Raw genomic sequence first — 18,302 nt, 5'->3', positions numbered from 1 at the left:
GAGTTAAATGGAAATTCATTCAAAAAGTGGTAAACAAATCAATTTGTACCTTCATAGTAGTTTGAAGTAACTAGCTAGTAACACAGAGCAGTTTTCTGAGCACAGCTTTTAAAGCCTGGAGACATTCAAAACCTGTAGTATGGGGGAGAGGGTTTTTTCTTCTTCTACAGCTTTTAAATATCTTCTGCCATAACACAATCTTAGTAGGGAAGGGAAATCCCAGCCACACTGTTGCTAATTCCCCCCTCCCCTTTTTTGCTGCAAGCAAGTTTCCACATGAAGGTATTGGCAAGGAGCCATGGTTTTTATGTTTTATTTTTCTGTCAAAGAGGTGGCCCTTTGCAGGTGTTGCTCAGCTGGTGGAAACTTTTGCTTCAAGCGGTAGCCCTTTGACTTTCCCAGCAAAAGATCTTTCCTGCTGGAAGGAGGCTATGTTATGGAAACTACAATGAAACTTCCTTAGATACTTCACTCTGTGGCCGCAGAACCATCGTACATTTAAATATTCCATAAGGGTCATTGGCAGTGGATTTCTACTTAGAATATTTTCACCACAAATCCAGTGATTAAGTTGTGGGCATGACTGCTCTGCTTTGAGTTCAAACCCATACCTTACAAAGAACCTGGTTTGGCTGGAACAGTTGGAATTAAACCTCTGTCAACCCATTTTTTCTGCTTTTAAAATGTCCCAATTTCTCTTTCCTCCTTCCACTTTCCCCCTTTATACAGTACTAAGATTACTTCAATTGCTGCAAACTAAGTTCAGAGTGCTAAAATACTTTGGTGGGGGAGATGAGGAGAGGTGAAATCTACCCCTTCCTTACAAATTTAAGCAAATGTAAACTGCTGCAGCCTCTCATAGCTTGTGTAATCTTCGTTTTTAATAATGTTTGCCATCTTGACCACATTCTGATGTTGCTTGGTTTTTATCAGTGAAATGCCAAAGATTATGGAGCAGTCTTAAAGTGAATTGTTAGTTCCAGCTAGAGTAGCCCTGTTGAAGCCATTGGAACTTGATAGACTACTACTTTTGTGAGTGAGTCAATCTGCTCTTTTGGAGACTAACAGTTGATTTAAACTGCTTTAATTAATTACTTTTAAAATGTAACTGACTCATCTTGCTCTTACACACACAGACATACACACACGTGGCATACCCCACGTGGCAAAAATAGATGATTAATTTAAGCTGGTAATGAAATAGCCCCGTATGCATTTCTGGGAATGTAAAGCTGTGTCATTATTTCTAGTGAAACCTGGCTTGCTCCCTTCCCCCAAGAATATGTTTAAAAAATGTTGGACTCCTGCCATCAAACCACAGGCCGTTCTTTGGTTTGCACTGGTTTTTGGATGACTGTCAAAACTCACTGAAAAACAAGTGCTATTTCTTTTCCTGTGCCTCATATTTAACGGGAAATCAGGAGGCTTCATTTCCAATCACTTGTTAAATCAACCCAGATGTGAGCTGAACACCAGGCTAAGAGGAGGGGAGAACAGGGGATGGTAGGAAATGTAGAACTGGTGATAAAATTTGGGTAAATAGTAAATATGTGTGCTTCTAAGTCAAAGAAGATGTTGCGGGGTGAAGGGAAACTTTGTAAAATTTAAGCTGGGTCTCTCGCTTTTCGCATTAAATTAAAATCCCATACATTTGTTTTCATTTTTAAAATGAACCTTTAAAACACATACACACACACAGAGGGTTTAATCATTTTACATATAAAATAAATCCTGTGTGTGTGTGTTTTAAAGGTTTGTTTTAAAACATCCAAAACCAGAAACAAAATGATCCTTCCTTCTAGCGTTTGCATAATTCATTTAGCTGCTAATTTCCTCCCTCCTTCTCCTGTCCCCCGGTTTTGGGGTTTTTTAAATCAATATTTCTGTTCAAAATGGTTTTTTTTTAAAAAAATGCCTGATGTCTTTTAATATATTAAATATATTAAATATATTTTCAATGTTTGCCAGAAAAATAAGGTCACAATGCAGTAAAGTATTTATTTAAATGTAATCTCTTTTAATAGGAACTTTATTTTGAACTTGGATTTATTCATTGTATAGTGTACAAAGAAGAGTTGGTAGACCTTAGAAAGTCTGGCATATCTGAAATTTCAGAATTATGGTCTTAGGCTCAATTGGTCTATATCCTGAGTGTCATGTTAGATTATAATTATAAGCAGTATCTGATATATAGCCATTTTATTGGATTTACATTTATATCTAACTTTTTCTCAAGACTCTCCTCCTGCCTGTATTATCACATATTAACTGTTGGACTGAGTTATCAGCCAAAGGTCATCCTGTGGGTTTAATGGTTGCAGGGATGTAGCCAGGATTTTAGGAAGTGGGGGGTCCAGACTAAGTGCCACCATTATAATGGGGCTTGGGTGCGGTGGTGCAGCAGCACATACCATTCATTTTTCTAATGGAAGGGGGGGGGGGGTCTGGACCCCAAGAACCCCCTCCCCTTGGCTACGTCCCTGATGGTTCAGTGAGGGCTTGAACTTGTATCTCCCAAATCTCAGCCCAACACTTGAATCACATTGCCAGAATAGGGCAAGATGTAAAGTTGTTTTGGTATATGTTGAACATACAAAATAATGACAACAGTGGTCCCTCTGCATTCGCTGGGGTTTGGAGTGAAGGAGCCCTGTCAGTGTGGAAAAACCACAAATAATCAAACACTATTCTTTTTACTGAGAGAACACCTCTTTAAGAATCTCCTTCATTGCAACTATGTGGTCAGCATCTGCCAGAAGTCGATTATAGAATTATGCTGGAGGAGCTACAAATATCTAGAGAAGTGCTTTTTCTGGGACCTTCTGGGTTTTCCAGCACAACTGGAGGAAAAAGTAAGCATTCTATGTCCCTTGCCAGTTTGCAGGTGGCAAACAGAGGGGGACAAAATGGGCCATGCGCACTAACATTCAAGCCAATGGGGCTTGAATATTGGTGATTTTTCATTTTCGCGAGAGGTGGTGGTGGTGGTCTGGAACGGATCCCCCGCGAAAATGGAGGGACGACTGTAACAAGTTACAGATACCAATGTTGCTTGTAATGTGTTAATTTCAAGCTTTTCATATGTGAAGTTATAATATTTGAGTAAAGAAAAAATCCTATTTGCTCAGTGATTCAAAGAGAATAAAGTTCAGTTTGTTGTGCAAATTATCAAAATCTGTCAGCAAGTAGAAGCTGGCCAACTGAGATAGATGGTATCATAGTCCCACAAGTAAGGAAATATAGAATCCCATGAAGTGTAAAACTAATGATAACTTGAAGGCTGATTTTGGCTTACAGAAAACAAAATGAAGCTTAGAAATACAGTCCCCATAGTTTACCCATTGCCATCACCTGGGAGTTTCAATATATATTTAGGAATAAAATATAAATAAGTTTGAAAAGTGGATACTTTCATGTTATGCAAGGCAGACTCTTCCTCTTGCTTCTGTCTGTATCAAAAAATATAGTTGCCTGCCACAACAGACGGGGAAGGGCAAGGTTTGTCTAGAAAGCCCTATGCCAGGTTTGCCTTGAAGACACACAACAATAACAAACCCAGCATTGAGAGATGTTGGAATTAGTTAAGAGATGTGTTCTGTATATCAGCAGAATTGAGAGAGACATTTGACAGTAGAAGGCACAACAGTATGTAAATTGCCCCCAAATTGCTACATATGAAATCTGTGATATAAAATAGTTGACTCCAAATTAGTTTTAGTCCCTTTATTATGCCTTTTCTTTTTTTTAAAGCAAGTCTCTGGCTTTTAGCATTGCTATCATTATTGAGGAGAACACCTTGTGGTATTTGGGACATGTTAACAAAGTGAATCTGATGCAGAGGCATATTTGTTGTAATCACACAGAGAAAACCCCAGCACTCCTTTTTTGGATTATAGTCTGTAATCTGTAATCACATGCAGCAGTAGGAATGATGGGTAGAGTTGGTGTGAACCCCTTGAATGTTTGTCAACTTTCAACAATATGCAGTATTGTTGCAGAAAATTCCTTCATTCCCTGCATGGTCTCAGTACATGTGCATTTGCTGCTTACTAGCAAGGTAAAAGGAGAGTCACTTGAAAAACCAGGAGGGAAGAGTTTCATTGTTAGCACGGTCAGCATGTGAGAAATTCACTGCATGGAGAACTAGGTATATGATCTTAACCAGGGGTAGGAATTGTGTGGCCCTCCAGATAATAATAATAATAATAATAATAATAATAATAATAATAATAATTTGTTTTATTTATATACCGCTATTCCAAAGATCATAGCGGTGAACAGCAAGTAAGCTAATTAGCAAGTAAGCTAATGTTGTGTTGTGGAACTGTAGTTACCAGCATTTCCCACTACTGGCTATGCTTGCTAGGGCTACTGGGAACTGCAGTCCAACAATATCTGGCCATTCCCAACCCTGGCTTAGAAAAGACAGCAGGCACCTATTTCAAATGTCAGTCCAGGACTCTCATTATGTACTGTTCATCTGGCATGGGAGCACACATGCTGCATACAGCTGGGTTCCTTCAACACACAGTGAAATGCATAAATGAAATTGTCCTACTTTGTTCAACTACCCTGTTTATTGGCCTGCCACAAATTTGTTGGAAGAGTGTTACTTAATAATTCTACACAGACAACTTGGCTTTTTTTTACAGATCAGGTATGAATGAAGCACCTACTGTCTTCATATACTAATTTCACATGCTGTCCACCATTTCAGTTACTCTGGGACAGAAACATTTGAAGCTGGACATAGCCAAGTAAGCAACTGTAGACTAGTGTACATACTTTAGTATCAGGCCCCTCTTCAGTCACCAACACTGTTAAACAGTAAAAATCCTACTTTATATATTAAACAAAAATTATGACCACAGACAACCTACATAATTTTAAAGTAGACAATGAAGAGATCAAAATAATTCAAGCTTTTCCATACTTGGGTTGAATCATCAATCAGAGTATAGACTGCAGTCAAGAAATCAGAAAAAGACTAGGACTTGGAAGGGCAGCTATAAATAAACTAGAGAAGATCCTGAAGTGTAAAGATGTATAATTAAATAGCAAGTTTAGGATTGTCCATGCCATTGTATTTCCTGTTTTTATGAATCGTTGTGAAAGCTGGACAGTGCAGAAAACTAATAGGAAAGAAATCAACTCATTTGAGATGTGGTGCTGGAAAAGAGTTCTGAGAATACCATGGGGAGCTAAAAGGACCAATGGATGGGTCCTAGAGCAAATCAGGCCTGAACTGTTCCTAGAAGCAATTATGACTAAATTGATGCTGTCGTATTTTGGTCATATCACTATATATGTCTGTAGTGCTGGCAAAGTTGAGTGCAGTAGGAAAAGAGGAAGACCACATTCCAGATGGATGAATTCAATCAAAGAAGGCACAGAATGAATCTGCAAGAGCTGAGCAGGGTGGTTGAGGATAGGATGACTTGGAGGTCTCTCATTCATAGAGTTGTCATAGGTCAAAGTTGACTTGAAAGTAGTTAACAACAGCAAAATATACTAAGGGACTAGCCTTTTGTCTTCATTAGGTCAACAGACCAGTGCATTTAGCTTCCCAATCTGACTACTGATTTTGTGAACCCTGATCTGGAGAGTGTCCCATACAGTCTGGATTGGGTGCACCTTGCATAGAACAGGGAAGAAACAAAGAGGAAAGCTATTCAGGGGTAACTGTTGGCCATATAGCAAAATACAACAAAACCCAAAATCCACAAAACAGTGATACTTTTATTGACTTATCAAAATGCACAAAATATCTCATGTAAGCTTTCAAAGAGGAAAGAGTTTGGGTGCATAAGGAGAGATAGTGCCATAATGTGTGGCTTCTTTTAGAGTGAGTTTGGTTCAGCAGATTCCATTTCCCCCCATGGATTAATATTTTAGCAGGACTAGCCAGAGTTCTCCAACTTGTAGAATTCCTCATCAGTGAAAGGTCATAGTCAGATGCCTTGTTTGGGAAGCAAAGCATGGCTGGCCAAGACACAGTTCTGAGAAGAGTGAAGGGTCATAGTAGAAGGCTGAAGAATGGAGAGGAAAAGGCCCTTATATAGAGCTGTTTATGTTTAAAGGGAGAATTGTCTGGGGCACATTTTAATGGCTGGTGCATGGCTACATTTCTTAGGTGCCTCATGTCCTCATTTATAAAAATGAGACATAAGAGATCACAGATAGTGCCCCTGTAAAGTTTGTCAGAGTGATTGGCAAAGACACTTTTCAAATCAAAATCTTGGCTGATCAATTGTCAGCTGGACAAATAGCTGTCATGCAAAAAAAAAAAAAAAATACACACATTTTGTGGAATTTGAGATTCCTCTGCACCTTGTTGAACTAAAGAACTCAGTGTTCTCACTGGGCAGTGTAGTCCATTTGTCCAATGATTGTGATTTCATAGTTTCTTTCATCAATAACTTACTTGTACATATGCAGCATCTATTAAGCCTGAGGGTGAAACAACTTTAAATTAATTAAGAGTCTGGATGAATGAAGATTTCCTCTAATCTAGCCTTTCCCAAAGTTGTGTCCTTCAAATGGTTTTGGATTACAACTCCCACTGACCCAATGATAGGCCCTATTGGTGGTGACTGACAACAGTTGTAGTGCAGAACATCTGAAAGGTACAAGCTTGGAGAATGCCAATCTACTCTAATGTTACAATATAGGCTCGGTACACATGGGCAGTGTAATGCTGCCCCTCTTTGCTGCACAGCTGTGCAGAAGCATCCACGTGTGGCGGCACAGATGTGCACTCAAAAAGGAGCTGCTCTAGGTGGCTCTTTTTTGCTAACAGTTGCCTGTATGCAATGCCACGGCTGTGCAGCTGTGGCATCCTCTGTGTGGATGAGCACACGCACCTGTGACATCACTAGGGGTGGGCGAGTTTGGATGCCCAGCCCTGTCGAGCCCTAATATCACCGCAACGTGCCCGTCTGTACCGGGCCTAAGTTTCCCATGTAAAAGAACCAATCTTTTGGGAATAAGTGGGGAAAGTGGTATCTAAATCAAACATTCCAGTGGCTGCTTGCCATATGTTCTTACATATTGTAGGTTGTTTGCTTCCTCCACATCCATTGTTTTTCCCCTCTGTTGCTGCAGATCAAGAATTGCCCCTTCCTTATTAAACCATCCAACTTATCTCAATACAAACATCTTAAACAGCACTCCCTGAAGTGAAAACCTAAAGCTGAATTAGGGGTAATAATCCCAACATACCTTCCTGGCTAGTTTGCATGTTTTAAACAGGTATCAGAAATACCCCACTGAAGTAATATGATGTTGCCCACTTACCATTATCCCATAACCTCCAACTGTCCTTGTATGGCAGGGACAATCCCCATTAATCCTCTGTTGTCTCTGTTGCATCTGTTCTCAGATGCTTTCACTCTCTTCCTCCCACTTTCCCCTTTGATCTCTTACTTTAATTGCTGCAAACTAAATTAAAAATGTAAAAAATAGCTTGCACTCAATTTAATTGATGGGGCAGAGGAGAGAAGTGGGCAGAGTCTTGCCTTTTGCAGTAGGCAAAAACAAATTGCCAACTTTCCTTTCCCAGGAGGCTTAAGCAAAAGCAAACTACCATTTTGCCCATCCCAGTAGACTAAGAAAACTGTTATCTTGACCACAGTCTGACGTTATTTAGCCACATGTGTCCCAGTTTTTACCTGTGAAATGTTGGAAGGTATGTCACCTTCTGCTAGTCCATTCACTCTTTCCTCCTCTTTGGCCCTGTTAAAAGATGCACAGAGAGTCTTAGCCAATCCCTATGTACATATCTGTTATTTCAGGCAAGTCTAGTTGTTGACCTTGGAACACTGCCTTCTCAATTGACAGGTACCTTCCCATCCTGGATCATTGCAGCAGAGCTTCGCTCTCCTTGAATAGATCAGTTCTATAGAGGAAGCAGTTAATGTTTGATGAAAAGTGCTGCAACAACGTGACTGCTGCCTTTTCTTTCCCTCCTTGGAAGAGTTTCTTGAATGTATTCCAAGGAAAATAACATGCTTGGCTCATTTAATGTAGCCTTAAGCCCTCATAGTAAAACTTTGAGACCTGGCAGGCACTACAGAGCCCTCCCTTTCTCTTGCTTCCTCCGCATGACTACAGGGTACAAAATTACAGAGGGGGAGGGGTTGGTTTGCCCTTCCCCAAAAAAGAGGTTACCTAAGTTGCCGGCATTAATTCATTTGTATTCTGCAATTGGAAACTGAAGCAAGCAGTGCAGTTGTTGGCTCTCCATGCCTTGGCTTTCTCACTGCCCCTTCAGTTCTTTATTTTTTAAAAGTTATTTTGGCCCTTTAAATCTTGGAGGTGAAATCGGAGAAGCACATGGACACCAATGTTTGGTGGCTGTGTTTTCAGTTTGAAAGCAAAAAAAAAAAAAAAATCCTGATGCCAGTCCTGGCTTTAAATGAGCAAGGCAGGTCCTTCAGATAGCATGCCAGGATTGCTGATGGTGAGGGGCACCTCAGGTCATCCCTATTGTCACCCCCATTATTATTTTAAAAGGTGGCTTCAAATTGTAGCTAGTACTGCGCTGCGTCCTCACATCCTAGAGGCATGGACGGCAGAATTTCCTTGGCACAATAACTATTAAAGCCTCTTCATTCTGGGAAATAATTTTTTACCCAATTTTACAGTGGGGACAATTATACTTCTCAGGAGAATTCAAAATACCCTCACACACCAGATCTAATGCAATGCAGCAAATGTTTATTTTGAGTGTAAAGGTTTCCACACAGACTACACAGTAACAGCTTGCTCTTTGTAGATCAGAGATTGGCAAAGGAATGAGGTCCCCAAGAAGAGTTAGAGGGTTGAACCCTTCATTGTACAGGTATATCTCGGGTGAGGAAGTATATGTGTCCGTGGGCATTACTTTCTTAACAGAAAAGCTGGTACCAGAGGTAGGAATAACATGGAAAGAATAGGGACAGGTTCTTACACTACAAAAAGAAGAAGAAGAAGAAGAAGAAGAGTAGTTCATCAGTGGTGGCTGGGACTCCAGGAAGTTGTAGTACCAAATTTTTTTTACTTTGATCATGGCTTCAGTTCCAGAAGTGACTCAGTCTCATTCACACTACTTATTTTCTGGGGTTAAGGCAGATGTGTTGAGACTACCAGGTGATAAATTGCCAGAAGAAGATTTAATAAGGTGTAAAACAATGACATTTGGAGTCTTTTTTTAACAGAAGACAGGGTATACATTTGTAGCATCTCTAGTTAAAATGATGTATGAAGTGTTACACTGAATAGAATGTCCTTTTTTGAAATAGAAATATTTTATGATGGTCATGTGGCCAGCAACAAATAAAAGGGATCATCGAGAGTTGAAGCAGATGTTAGTCTAAACTTTCTGAATTATTCTGGCACAACGGGGATGGATTCTTATGTTGCTTTTTGTGACTTGTCTGGATGAAATGAACTTTTTGTCCAGGGGATATCACTGCACATGCCAAGGAGCTAAATCCAATTGTAGTCCTATCTAAACTGATTGAAATGAATGGGTCTTCTTAGAGACAATTAATTTAGCACTAAGGATGGATTCAGCCCAAAATCTGGTACATGTCACTCCAGTGGAGCCTCCCTAAAATAAAAGAGTTCTGCGCTCTCTCTCTCTCTCGCTCTCTCTCTCTCTCTCCCACCACCACCATACACACACACACACGCACACACACATTCATTGGCTCAGGCTGTGAGCAAAACTGGTCATATTAAGACATTCTGTGCAGGAACAATAGTTCAAAGAAATGCCCATGTGCCTTAGGATTCTAAATAATCCAAAATCTGGACAGTTTAGACAGAAATAGATGTATAAATATTGATTAAAAAGTCATATTCCTCACTGTTATAAATAGCTGGAACAGGAATTACTAATTTCTTACATGAACCAGATCCTATTGGATCTTGGATGCTAAGACATGAATACCATGTGCTGCAGGCTATACAGTCAAAGGAACTGGACATTGAAGAAAGCAGATAAGAAAATAAGTTCATTTAAAATGTGGTGCTGGAGAAGAGTGCTGAGGATACCATGGTTGGCCAAAAAGACAAACAAATGGATCCTTGAACAGATTAAGCCTTAAATCTCCCTGGAAGCCAAGATGATCGAGCTGAGGTTGTCATAATTTGGCCACACCATGAGAAGGCATGAATCACTGGAAAACACAATAATGCTAGGAAAGGTAGAAGACAGTAGAAAGAGAGTAAGACCTCATGCCAGATGGCTAAACTCAATTAGGGAGGTCAGGCCTGAATCTATAAGACCTAAGCAGAACAGAGAGGGCCTTGGAGGTGTCTCTTGCACAGGGCCGCTGTGAGTTGGGGTTGACACAAGGGCAGTTAACACAATCCCCAGCAACAAACTGTCAAAAACAGCTCTCAGTATTCCTTGCCTAAGAAAACCCTATGAAATTCATGGCGTCTCCATAAGTTGACAGACTAAATGAAGATGCATGCGCGCGCACACACACACATACAGAGTAATAAAGTACGTGTTACAACAGAGATGAGGAACCTGTAACTGCCAGATGTTTGGGGGCTGTTGTTGGGTTCCCATTCCCATAGATCAGGCCTACACAACATATGGCCCGGGGACCGCATGCGTCTAGCCATAGGATTTTGGACAGCTCATGAAGATGTAGAGCAACTTCAAGACTCCTCTGCTGCTCAGCCTTCTCTGGAGGAGAAGACCATGTGGAGGAGAAGGAAGAAGGGTGGACGCTTGTCCTACAAAGCTCCTCTGCTTTCATTTAAGGAGAAGTTCAGATAGAGGAGGAGGAGGATGGCCAAATGCTCATCCCACAAGGTTCCTCCTCTGCCTGACTTTCTTTTGAGGGCAGTAGTGGAGGAAGAGGGGCAAACACTCACCCCACATGGCTCCTCTGTTGTTTGGCTTTCTCCCAAAGAGAAGTCCGGAGAAGAATGGGCAAGGCTCCTCCTCTGCTCAGCTTTCTCCTGAGGAGAGGAGAGGGCAGAGGAGAAGGAAGATGGAATTAATATTAATAATATTAATAATTAACCTATCTGTGACTCGAAGAAGTTTAGCCCATTTTAATTTTGGCTCCTTCGTATGGCCAAGTTGTGCAGGTCTGCCATAGATCCTCCATATTAGATGATCTAGTTAGGGCTAACAGTGATTGCTTGAAACTTGTTAAGGTAGCACAGCTCAACTTTGGCAGGTAGGTTGTTATTTTATTTGTCTACTTGCAGCAACTTGAAAGAAGGAAAAATTATCATTGACACATCCTTAAATATGAAGATTGTTACAATTATGATATATACGTAGAAGCCCTCTCTGTGTGTTTGGCGGATCCTACTCCCAAATAATTGTGGCAAGGGACCTTATCACACCAGAGAAATGGGATTTAAATGAGATTTAAATTTTAAAAAAATGCCACAAACGCAAGAAGTTTATCACATGAAATGACTGCCAAAGTGAAATAATGTGAAGTTAAAGCAAAGGTAAAATGGAGGGGGAAAGGCAGCTTTTTACTTTCAGGAAGTTCCAAAAGTAAAAAGCTGTTTTTTCTCTCTGTTTTACCTTCACTTTAACTTCGCATTATTTCATGTTAACAGTGACATTGTGTGATAAACTTCCTGCATTTGTGGGTTTTTCTGATTTAAATCTTGTTTAAATCCATTTCTCTTTGGGATTTCTCTAGTGCGATAAGATCTTAGGACAGATTGCAGAGAGACTTGATTATTCTTGAGAGAGCTGTCTTAATATTTCTTAGTACTTGACCATTAGGTACATGGATGATTCCCAAATAGGCTCAACTGCATAGGTGCCATGGTGGGCCACTTTTGCCAGATCATTTTAGTAGGGATTGAGCCCCTTTGTGTAGTGTTGGGGGCTCCAAACCCCCCTCTCTCCCCGGGCCCCACAACATCTAGAGAACTACAAGGTGCCTATTCTGGTATTTTTGAAGCCAGACAGAACAGCAGAATGAAATACATGTTCCTGAATAGCATATGTAAAGAATTATTATTCAAATAATTGTTCATTTTGATTTGCAATGTGTGGGAATGCAACAGATATCTGTTTACTACAACACTATCTGATTTTTTTTAAAAAAGAAAGGTTAAGTATACTTCAGTTTCGTGTAAACAATACTTTGCTGAAATGTGACTATTGTTCAAGACTACATCTGTGTTCTCCCAGAAGTCAGCCAAGTGTTTTCAAATCCATTTGCAATATGCTGTTGTTTGGAGCAATGCACTGTTGACTCAGTTGTCTGGGAGATACTCGGCAAAAACTACCGTAGCAAGTCCTTGGTCACAGTGTTTTAGCAAATGTGCTGTGTGAAAATAAGCACATTGCTCAGTCTGCCCTTGTCACTTCTGAGCTTCTGCTCCAACAGAACCTTCCCTCCTTTCCCACTGGAATAAGTTTCCTGTGATAGAATCCTTCACACTGTGAGATTTGACAACATGAAAGACAACTTATCTATTTTCCTATATTTTCTTCCTCCTCTGAGAGAGAGCTGAGCTTGATTGAATAGCACATGCAATGCTGAGAAACACAGGAAGTGGGCTCCCAGTATAGTCTTTAATACAGATAAGTGCCTGTGCATGACCTCCTTTGAAGCTCAAGACTATTAGTGTAGTGCACATAGAACTCAAATAACTAAGAACAAAGGACCTTACTAAATCCCTGGTCCGTAGGATGACTGTTAAGGGTGAGGAGGCTGTTTCAATGCCCACTGCTTTCCAGTAGTTTGTGAACTTTTTCTCCTATATTGACCAAACTGTGTGTTCCATCCACAGATGCCTGCAAATTAATTCTGTGGAAGGTTTCATAGAATCATAGAGTTGCAAGAGACCGTGTCTCAGTGACAACAGTTGACAGAGGTGTGAAGGAGGTGGCATGATAGATATAATGCTGTGAGGCCCTGGTCATATCATCTGTGTTGCCAGGAATGTGCATGTGCCACAAGGGCCATTGCTCTAAGATACATCCCTGCCATGAAAGCCATTCCCTACACTGATTTGATCTGATTTGACAGTTTTAAAGTGCTAGTTTGTACTTCCAGTGTCTCTTCATAGAGTAGACTTAATAGTGAGTAGCTTACTTTGTAGCAGACACGACTACAGACTTGTCCTTGACTATTCTATATATATGATCAATAGATATTTGTATCTCCCTGATATTGATAAAAGTTATTCGATATTCTACCTCTTAGACTAGAGAAGCTCTGGCCTGTTACAGACTGCCAAAATAAAGCTGCTTTGGGTCTCTTTGGAGGTATGCTATTTAAATGATGCATGCATCCTAAGAATCTGGAAGCTACACTCCGGTGCTTAGGAATGGAGTGTGGCTTTGGTACGAACTCCAGACTCTTAAGACCCATGCATCATTTAAGTAGCATACCTCCAAAGAGACCCGAAGCAGCTTTATTTTGGCAGTCTGTAACAGGCCTCTGTTTGTGTCAGAGGAGTTGTATAGCTTCAGTAGGGTTGCTTGGATTTGTACTGCTGGCACTTAGCAGAATTTGACATCAGAGCATAGGTAACTCAAGACTGTTCCGTGCGTATTTTCAGTGCAATTTAAAATGCTTGGTGTTAACCCTCTCAGGAAGAGTTTTATGGAGACAATATTGGCCTGAGAAGTGGACTGATTGATGCTTTAATTCAGTATGAAGTGCTTCCAGAGCTTGGAGAGGTTGTCTCCCCCCTCAACTGTTGTCTACCAGAATTCCCCATCTTGGCTGAGGAATTGTGTTGTAATCCACAGAGTAAACTCTTCCAAGCTTGGGAAACTTTATATGCCTATATATGTTTCTTTCTTTCAGATGCTCTAATGAAACCATGGTGGTGATGTTTCACTACAGTTGATTCAGTTGCTTTAAAAACTTTTGTACTTTAAATTGCAAGTGATAATCAGATAGTAAAATGAAATATTCCAAGGACTATAGGTGATAATGTGATATATGAATATATCAAAATAATCACTGGTGGAATGTGGGCAAAGAAACATCTGATTGGATTCTACAGGGATGGGAAAGTTCTGCAATAGAAAATGCAGTACAAAATTCCCATGCTCTGAGTCCTTTTGTAGAGGAGAATGGAAGTCCTGTGTAAACTTAGGTCTAACTGAAATTGCTAGTCTCAGCTGGAATAAATATATTGAATTAATTGCATTAATAGGAAGTAAGGTCCAAAACACACTGCAAGAATAATCAAGTTTGAGACCGCTTTAACTGCCCTGCTCAGTGCTAGGTTGGATCCTGAAAGTTGTAGTTTACTGTGGCACCAGAGCTCCCTGACAGAGAAGGCTAAATGTCCCCCAAAACTACAGTTCCCAGGATTCCCCAGCATTGAGCCAGGGCAGTTAAAGTGGTCAAACTGCAGTGTGTTTTGGACCTCCGTCAACATTTATCTACCGTATATACTCAATTATAAGTTGTCTTCATGTATATCTCAAGGGCAGGTTTGGGTGCCAAAATTATTGATTTTGATATGACCTGTGGATAAGTCTGGAGTTAAACCTAAGGGCATGTAACAACGGAACTAAAGGATGAAGCAAAAGAAAACCATCCCAAAGAATTTACAAAATTTCAGCAGGCATAACTGTTTATGCTTCCCCTAAAGGCTGGATGGTGAGAGAATACAGGGGGGGGGGGGGGTGTCAGTGCTTCCAATATAGATTACACTCTTGCTTTTTACCAGGGGATGGTTCCTTCTTTATATAAGAGTTAAAGGCGGGTTACAGACCGCCGAAATGCGGCGGTCTGCTGCCACCGCCGCTTGCAGCATCCGGGAGCCGCAGCGGCCAAACTGCGCGACTCCTGGACGCTGCAAAGGAAGGAGCGCGGAAATCACGCTCCTTCCTGGGCCCCGGAAAAGATGCTGCGAGGCACTAGTCGCGCACTTGTGGCGTCACTTCGGGGGTGCAACGTGCGGACGCACAGCGTCCGCTACGTCAATATGGCAGCGGCCGTGTGGAACAGCCGCCACCATTTGTCACGGACTCTGTCCATGATAGGGTTAGGGGCGTCTGGAAGAGACGCCCCTTTTTCAAAATGAGACATCCTAAGACGTCCCTTATGGTGGTCTGTAACCCGCCACAGTATAGTACTTACATTGACCCATGGATGAGTCGATTCAGGGTTTTTGGCTGAAATTTCTAGACTTTCATGCATGCCAAGGTGAAAGGTTTGTTAGAAGCCATCCACACTGCAGAAATAATCCAGTTTGACACCATTTTAATGGCTCAATGCTATGGAATCGTGGGTTTTGTAGTTTGTTGGGGCACCAGAGCTTTCTGACAGAGAAGGCTAAATGGCTCACGAAACTACAGTTCTCAGAATTTCATGGCATTGAGCCATGGCAGTTAAAGTGGTGTCAAACTGGATTATTTCTGCAGTGCAGATGCAGTCTGAGTTTCACATTTCAGGACGCATATTTTAAAGCCCCTAGACACCCATTATTACTTTGGGGGGGAAACCCTAACAATTGAAATGTCCCCCCTCCCCAATATTTTCTTCTTCCTCTCTACAAAACATTTTGTTGTTCATTGCTGTCAGCTAATCAAAGAGGATTCAACCTATATTCTCTCTTTACAGAGTTGCATTCTGTACAATGTTATGGCAAGAACCACTGCAATTGACTTGTTTTGGTGTGGTGGGTTTAAACATCTCTTTGAAGTAATGGCTAACCCATATTGGGTCAGTATCACATTAAAAAGGATGTTTCCATTCTCCTCAGGTTTCAGCAAGTTCCATAGTGCTGTTTGAGAAAGAAAACTTCTCCTTGTCAGCAAAAATAGAGGAGAAGCCACTCCCTCAAGGAAATAAGCACCTGCTACAATGGGCCCAAAAGGAATATGGCGCAGTAACATCTTTCACTGAACTCAAAATATCCAGAAATGTTTACATCAAAGTGGGTGAAGGTAAGATTAGTAAGTCAGTGCATACAAAATGGATTTTATTAATGTTTATTTGTCAAAAGCCTCATACAGAGATTTTCCCATCAGCACTGGCTAGGGACACCACCTTAAACATTGGGTCCTTTGCATGCTTGTCATGGCAAGATTTGGAGTACAATATATTTAAGAAGACTAATATCTGTGGCTCCCCATTATCCTCAGGGGTTTCTGTGTGACACATAGGACATCGAGCAAGAACTCAGACATGAGGAATGAGCATGTCAAGAGAACAATTGCTTTAGCAAAAGGCTTTACCATAAAGCCACTCTAAAAGATTGGTTGGGGTTTGGTCCTCCATTTCCTTGCTTTTTCAAGTACAACAACAAGTTGGTTATCAGAAAATTGTTGTGATTGGATTTGAGAGTTTTGCAGTCTGGGTTTGTTTATTCATTGATGTATTTATTTACCACATGTGGTTGCATATTTAATATACTGGCATTACTTCAAAATATTATGGTTTATTGAAGCAATGCTCTTTTAGTTGCCAAGGATTGCCAAGGGTGTTGGCTCAGTTCCTATTCTTTATCACTTACAGAATATTATCCACATACTTCATGGTGTAATCCTAAGCATATTAGTTCAGAAACCGAATCCCATTGAGTTCAGGGGTATGTACTCTCTGCAAAACATAGAGGATTGCAGCATTACTTTATGACTTTTTGTTCTCACAAATACCCTTCTAGAAGCAGAGCCATGGGCCATGCTGCTGGGGGATCATGGGAGTTTTAATCCAGATCTGTTCTGGAGGCTATGATAATTTTCTGCTGTAGCAATGAAGAAACAGTGGTAGAAAGAGACTGGTACATCCTGAAATTGAGATAGACATTCCCCATATTTAAGACAGTGGTTCATCTGTTCATATAATCATCTTTTGCATCCTAGTGGTTACAGACTCATTCTCTGTATTTTGAGAAGGATACTAGCTTCTATTGAATCTTCAGTTTGTAGTCAGTGAGATGGCCCTACTTCTAAAATAAAGATATTGCTTTGAAGAGTTCAAGCTAATTGTATTTGGAATGAGATGTATATTTTAAATTTGTATGTGCTTGTTCTTCTAGAGAGATCCCATAATGATATTTCAAATTGTCCATAATGGAATCCACCACATTACAGCTACCTGTCGCCTTATTGCATGCATTTTATTTGTCCTATTATGTCTGCTGGTTGTTTCATTGATTTGTCAACTTGTACATTGGCTCTGAAAATGTTTTTTCTTGCCATTCTATCTTCATACATCCCTATAGAAAAGAAGGAATTCATAAGACACTAATGAGGTAATAATAGTTCAAAATCCTCCACAATTAAGTTAATATCCCAGATTCAGTACAGGAACACTCTCTCCTTCCAGTGTTTGTTAGCTCCTGAACCGTAATCTCTTTGGTTCGCCACTATTCGAGCATTAAATTCTTCTAAAAAAGATTTCCAGCTGGGTAGAAATCTTACTGCTGAGATATAACTCCTGGCAATAATAATTTACTGAAGAAATCTGATACATGATTAATGGTTCTGATATATTCATAAAAAGTGTGCTGGTATTGTTAAGCCAGAAGCACTGAAACTTACTCCAACTTTGGGTCATGTTGGCCAAGAATCTGATGAAAACACCTAATTTATTTTGAAAGGAGCAAACTCACTTCCCCATTTTTAAGACAGAGGTACTGCCCAAAGAATATAGTAGGGTCCAGGGTATACTTCTTCATAGCAGGCAGTCAAATGAGCAACATGCATAAAGGTTAGCATTATCTGGTAGTGGTAATATACAATGTCAGTGCTTTTGTTGGCAGTTGTTGCTCAAGGTGTCTACATATCCTGATCTTGCCCTTTACCATTCATAACATGATATTATATGAAAAGTGCAGTGCAGTAAATAAGGATAGATGGCTAGGATAATTAAATTCATTTCTTAAAGAAACCTTAAGATATATAAATGTAATGTTTAAAGGCTCACTGCCAACTGGGCCCATTATACAGATCCTTACCACCTGATCTTAGATAATGGTGTACTAAGGAAATACATGAACAGCCACATCCATTTTGCGATGGGACTGATGAACTAAGGACATTTTGGTGTGAAACAGGCCTAAAGTCAGACGGAGATAGGTATAGAAAATTTCTTTCATTCAAGTACACACAAAGTTGACTGATCACCAAGTGCCCCTTTTATGGAAAAGCTTATAACACTTGGAAGCTGGGATGGAGCTTTTTGGAAAACCCAGCTATCTGAGAAACTTTTGTATCCTCTTAGTCATTATTGCAAACAGAAGAATTAAATCCATTTTGGTCCATCCTTAAAATAATTACATTTCTTTAAGGTTATCACACTTGAAAATCACAGGTCAAACCAGTAACACATATACTCTTGTAGGTC

The 18,302-nt window shown here is 40.3% G+C and overlaps 1 protein-coding gene across 3 annotated transcripts in view; it reads left to right on the top strand.

The window, feature by feature from the left end:
• LOC149316472 (transforming growth factor beta receptor type 3-like) overlaps positions 1 to 18,302 on the top strand; it is a 182,764-nt gene that overhangs the window by 113,330 nt on the left and 51,132 nt on the right. For all 3 annotated transcript variants that reach the window (XM_089515596.1, XM_089515597.1, XM_089515595.1), the window contains exon 5: positions 15,715 to 15,898. In XM_089515596.1, coding sequence (XP_089371722.1) covers positions 15,715 to 15,898 — 184 coding nt within the window. The remainder of the gene's footprint in view (positions 1 to 15,714; positions 15,899 to 18,302) is intronic.

Source organism: Sceloporus occidentalis, unplaced genomic scaffold (assembly GCF_023333645.1).
Source record: "Sceloporus occidentalis isolate IW3139 unplaced genomic scaffold, rSceOcc1.0.p SCAF_3, whole genome shotgun sequence".
NCBI classification, from domain to species: Eukaryota; Metazoa; Chordata; class Lepidosauria; order Squamata; family Phrynosomatidae; genus Sceloporus; species Sceloporus occidentalis.
The sequence above is the reverse complement of the archived record's forward strand: the minus strand, read 5'-3'. Positions and strand labels throughout refer to the sequence as shown.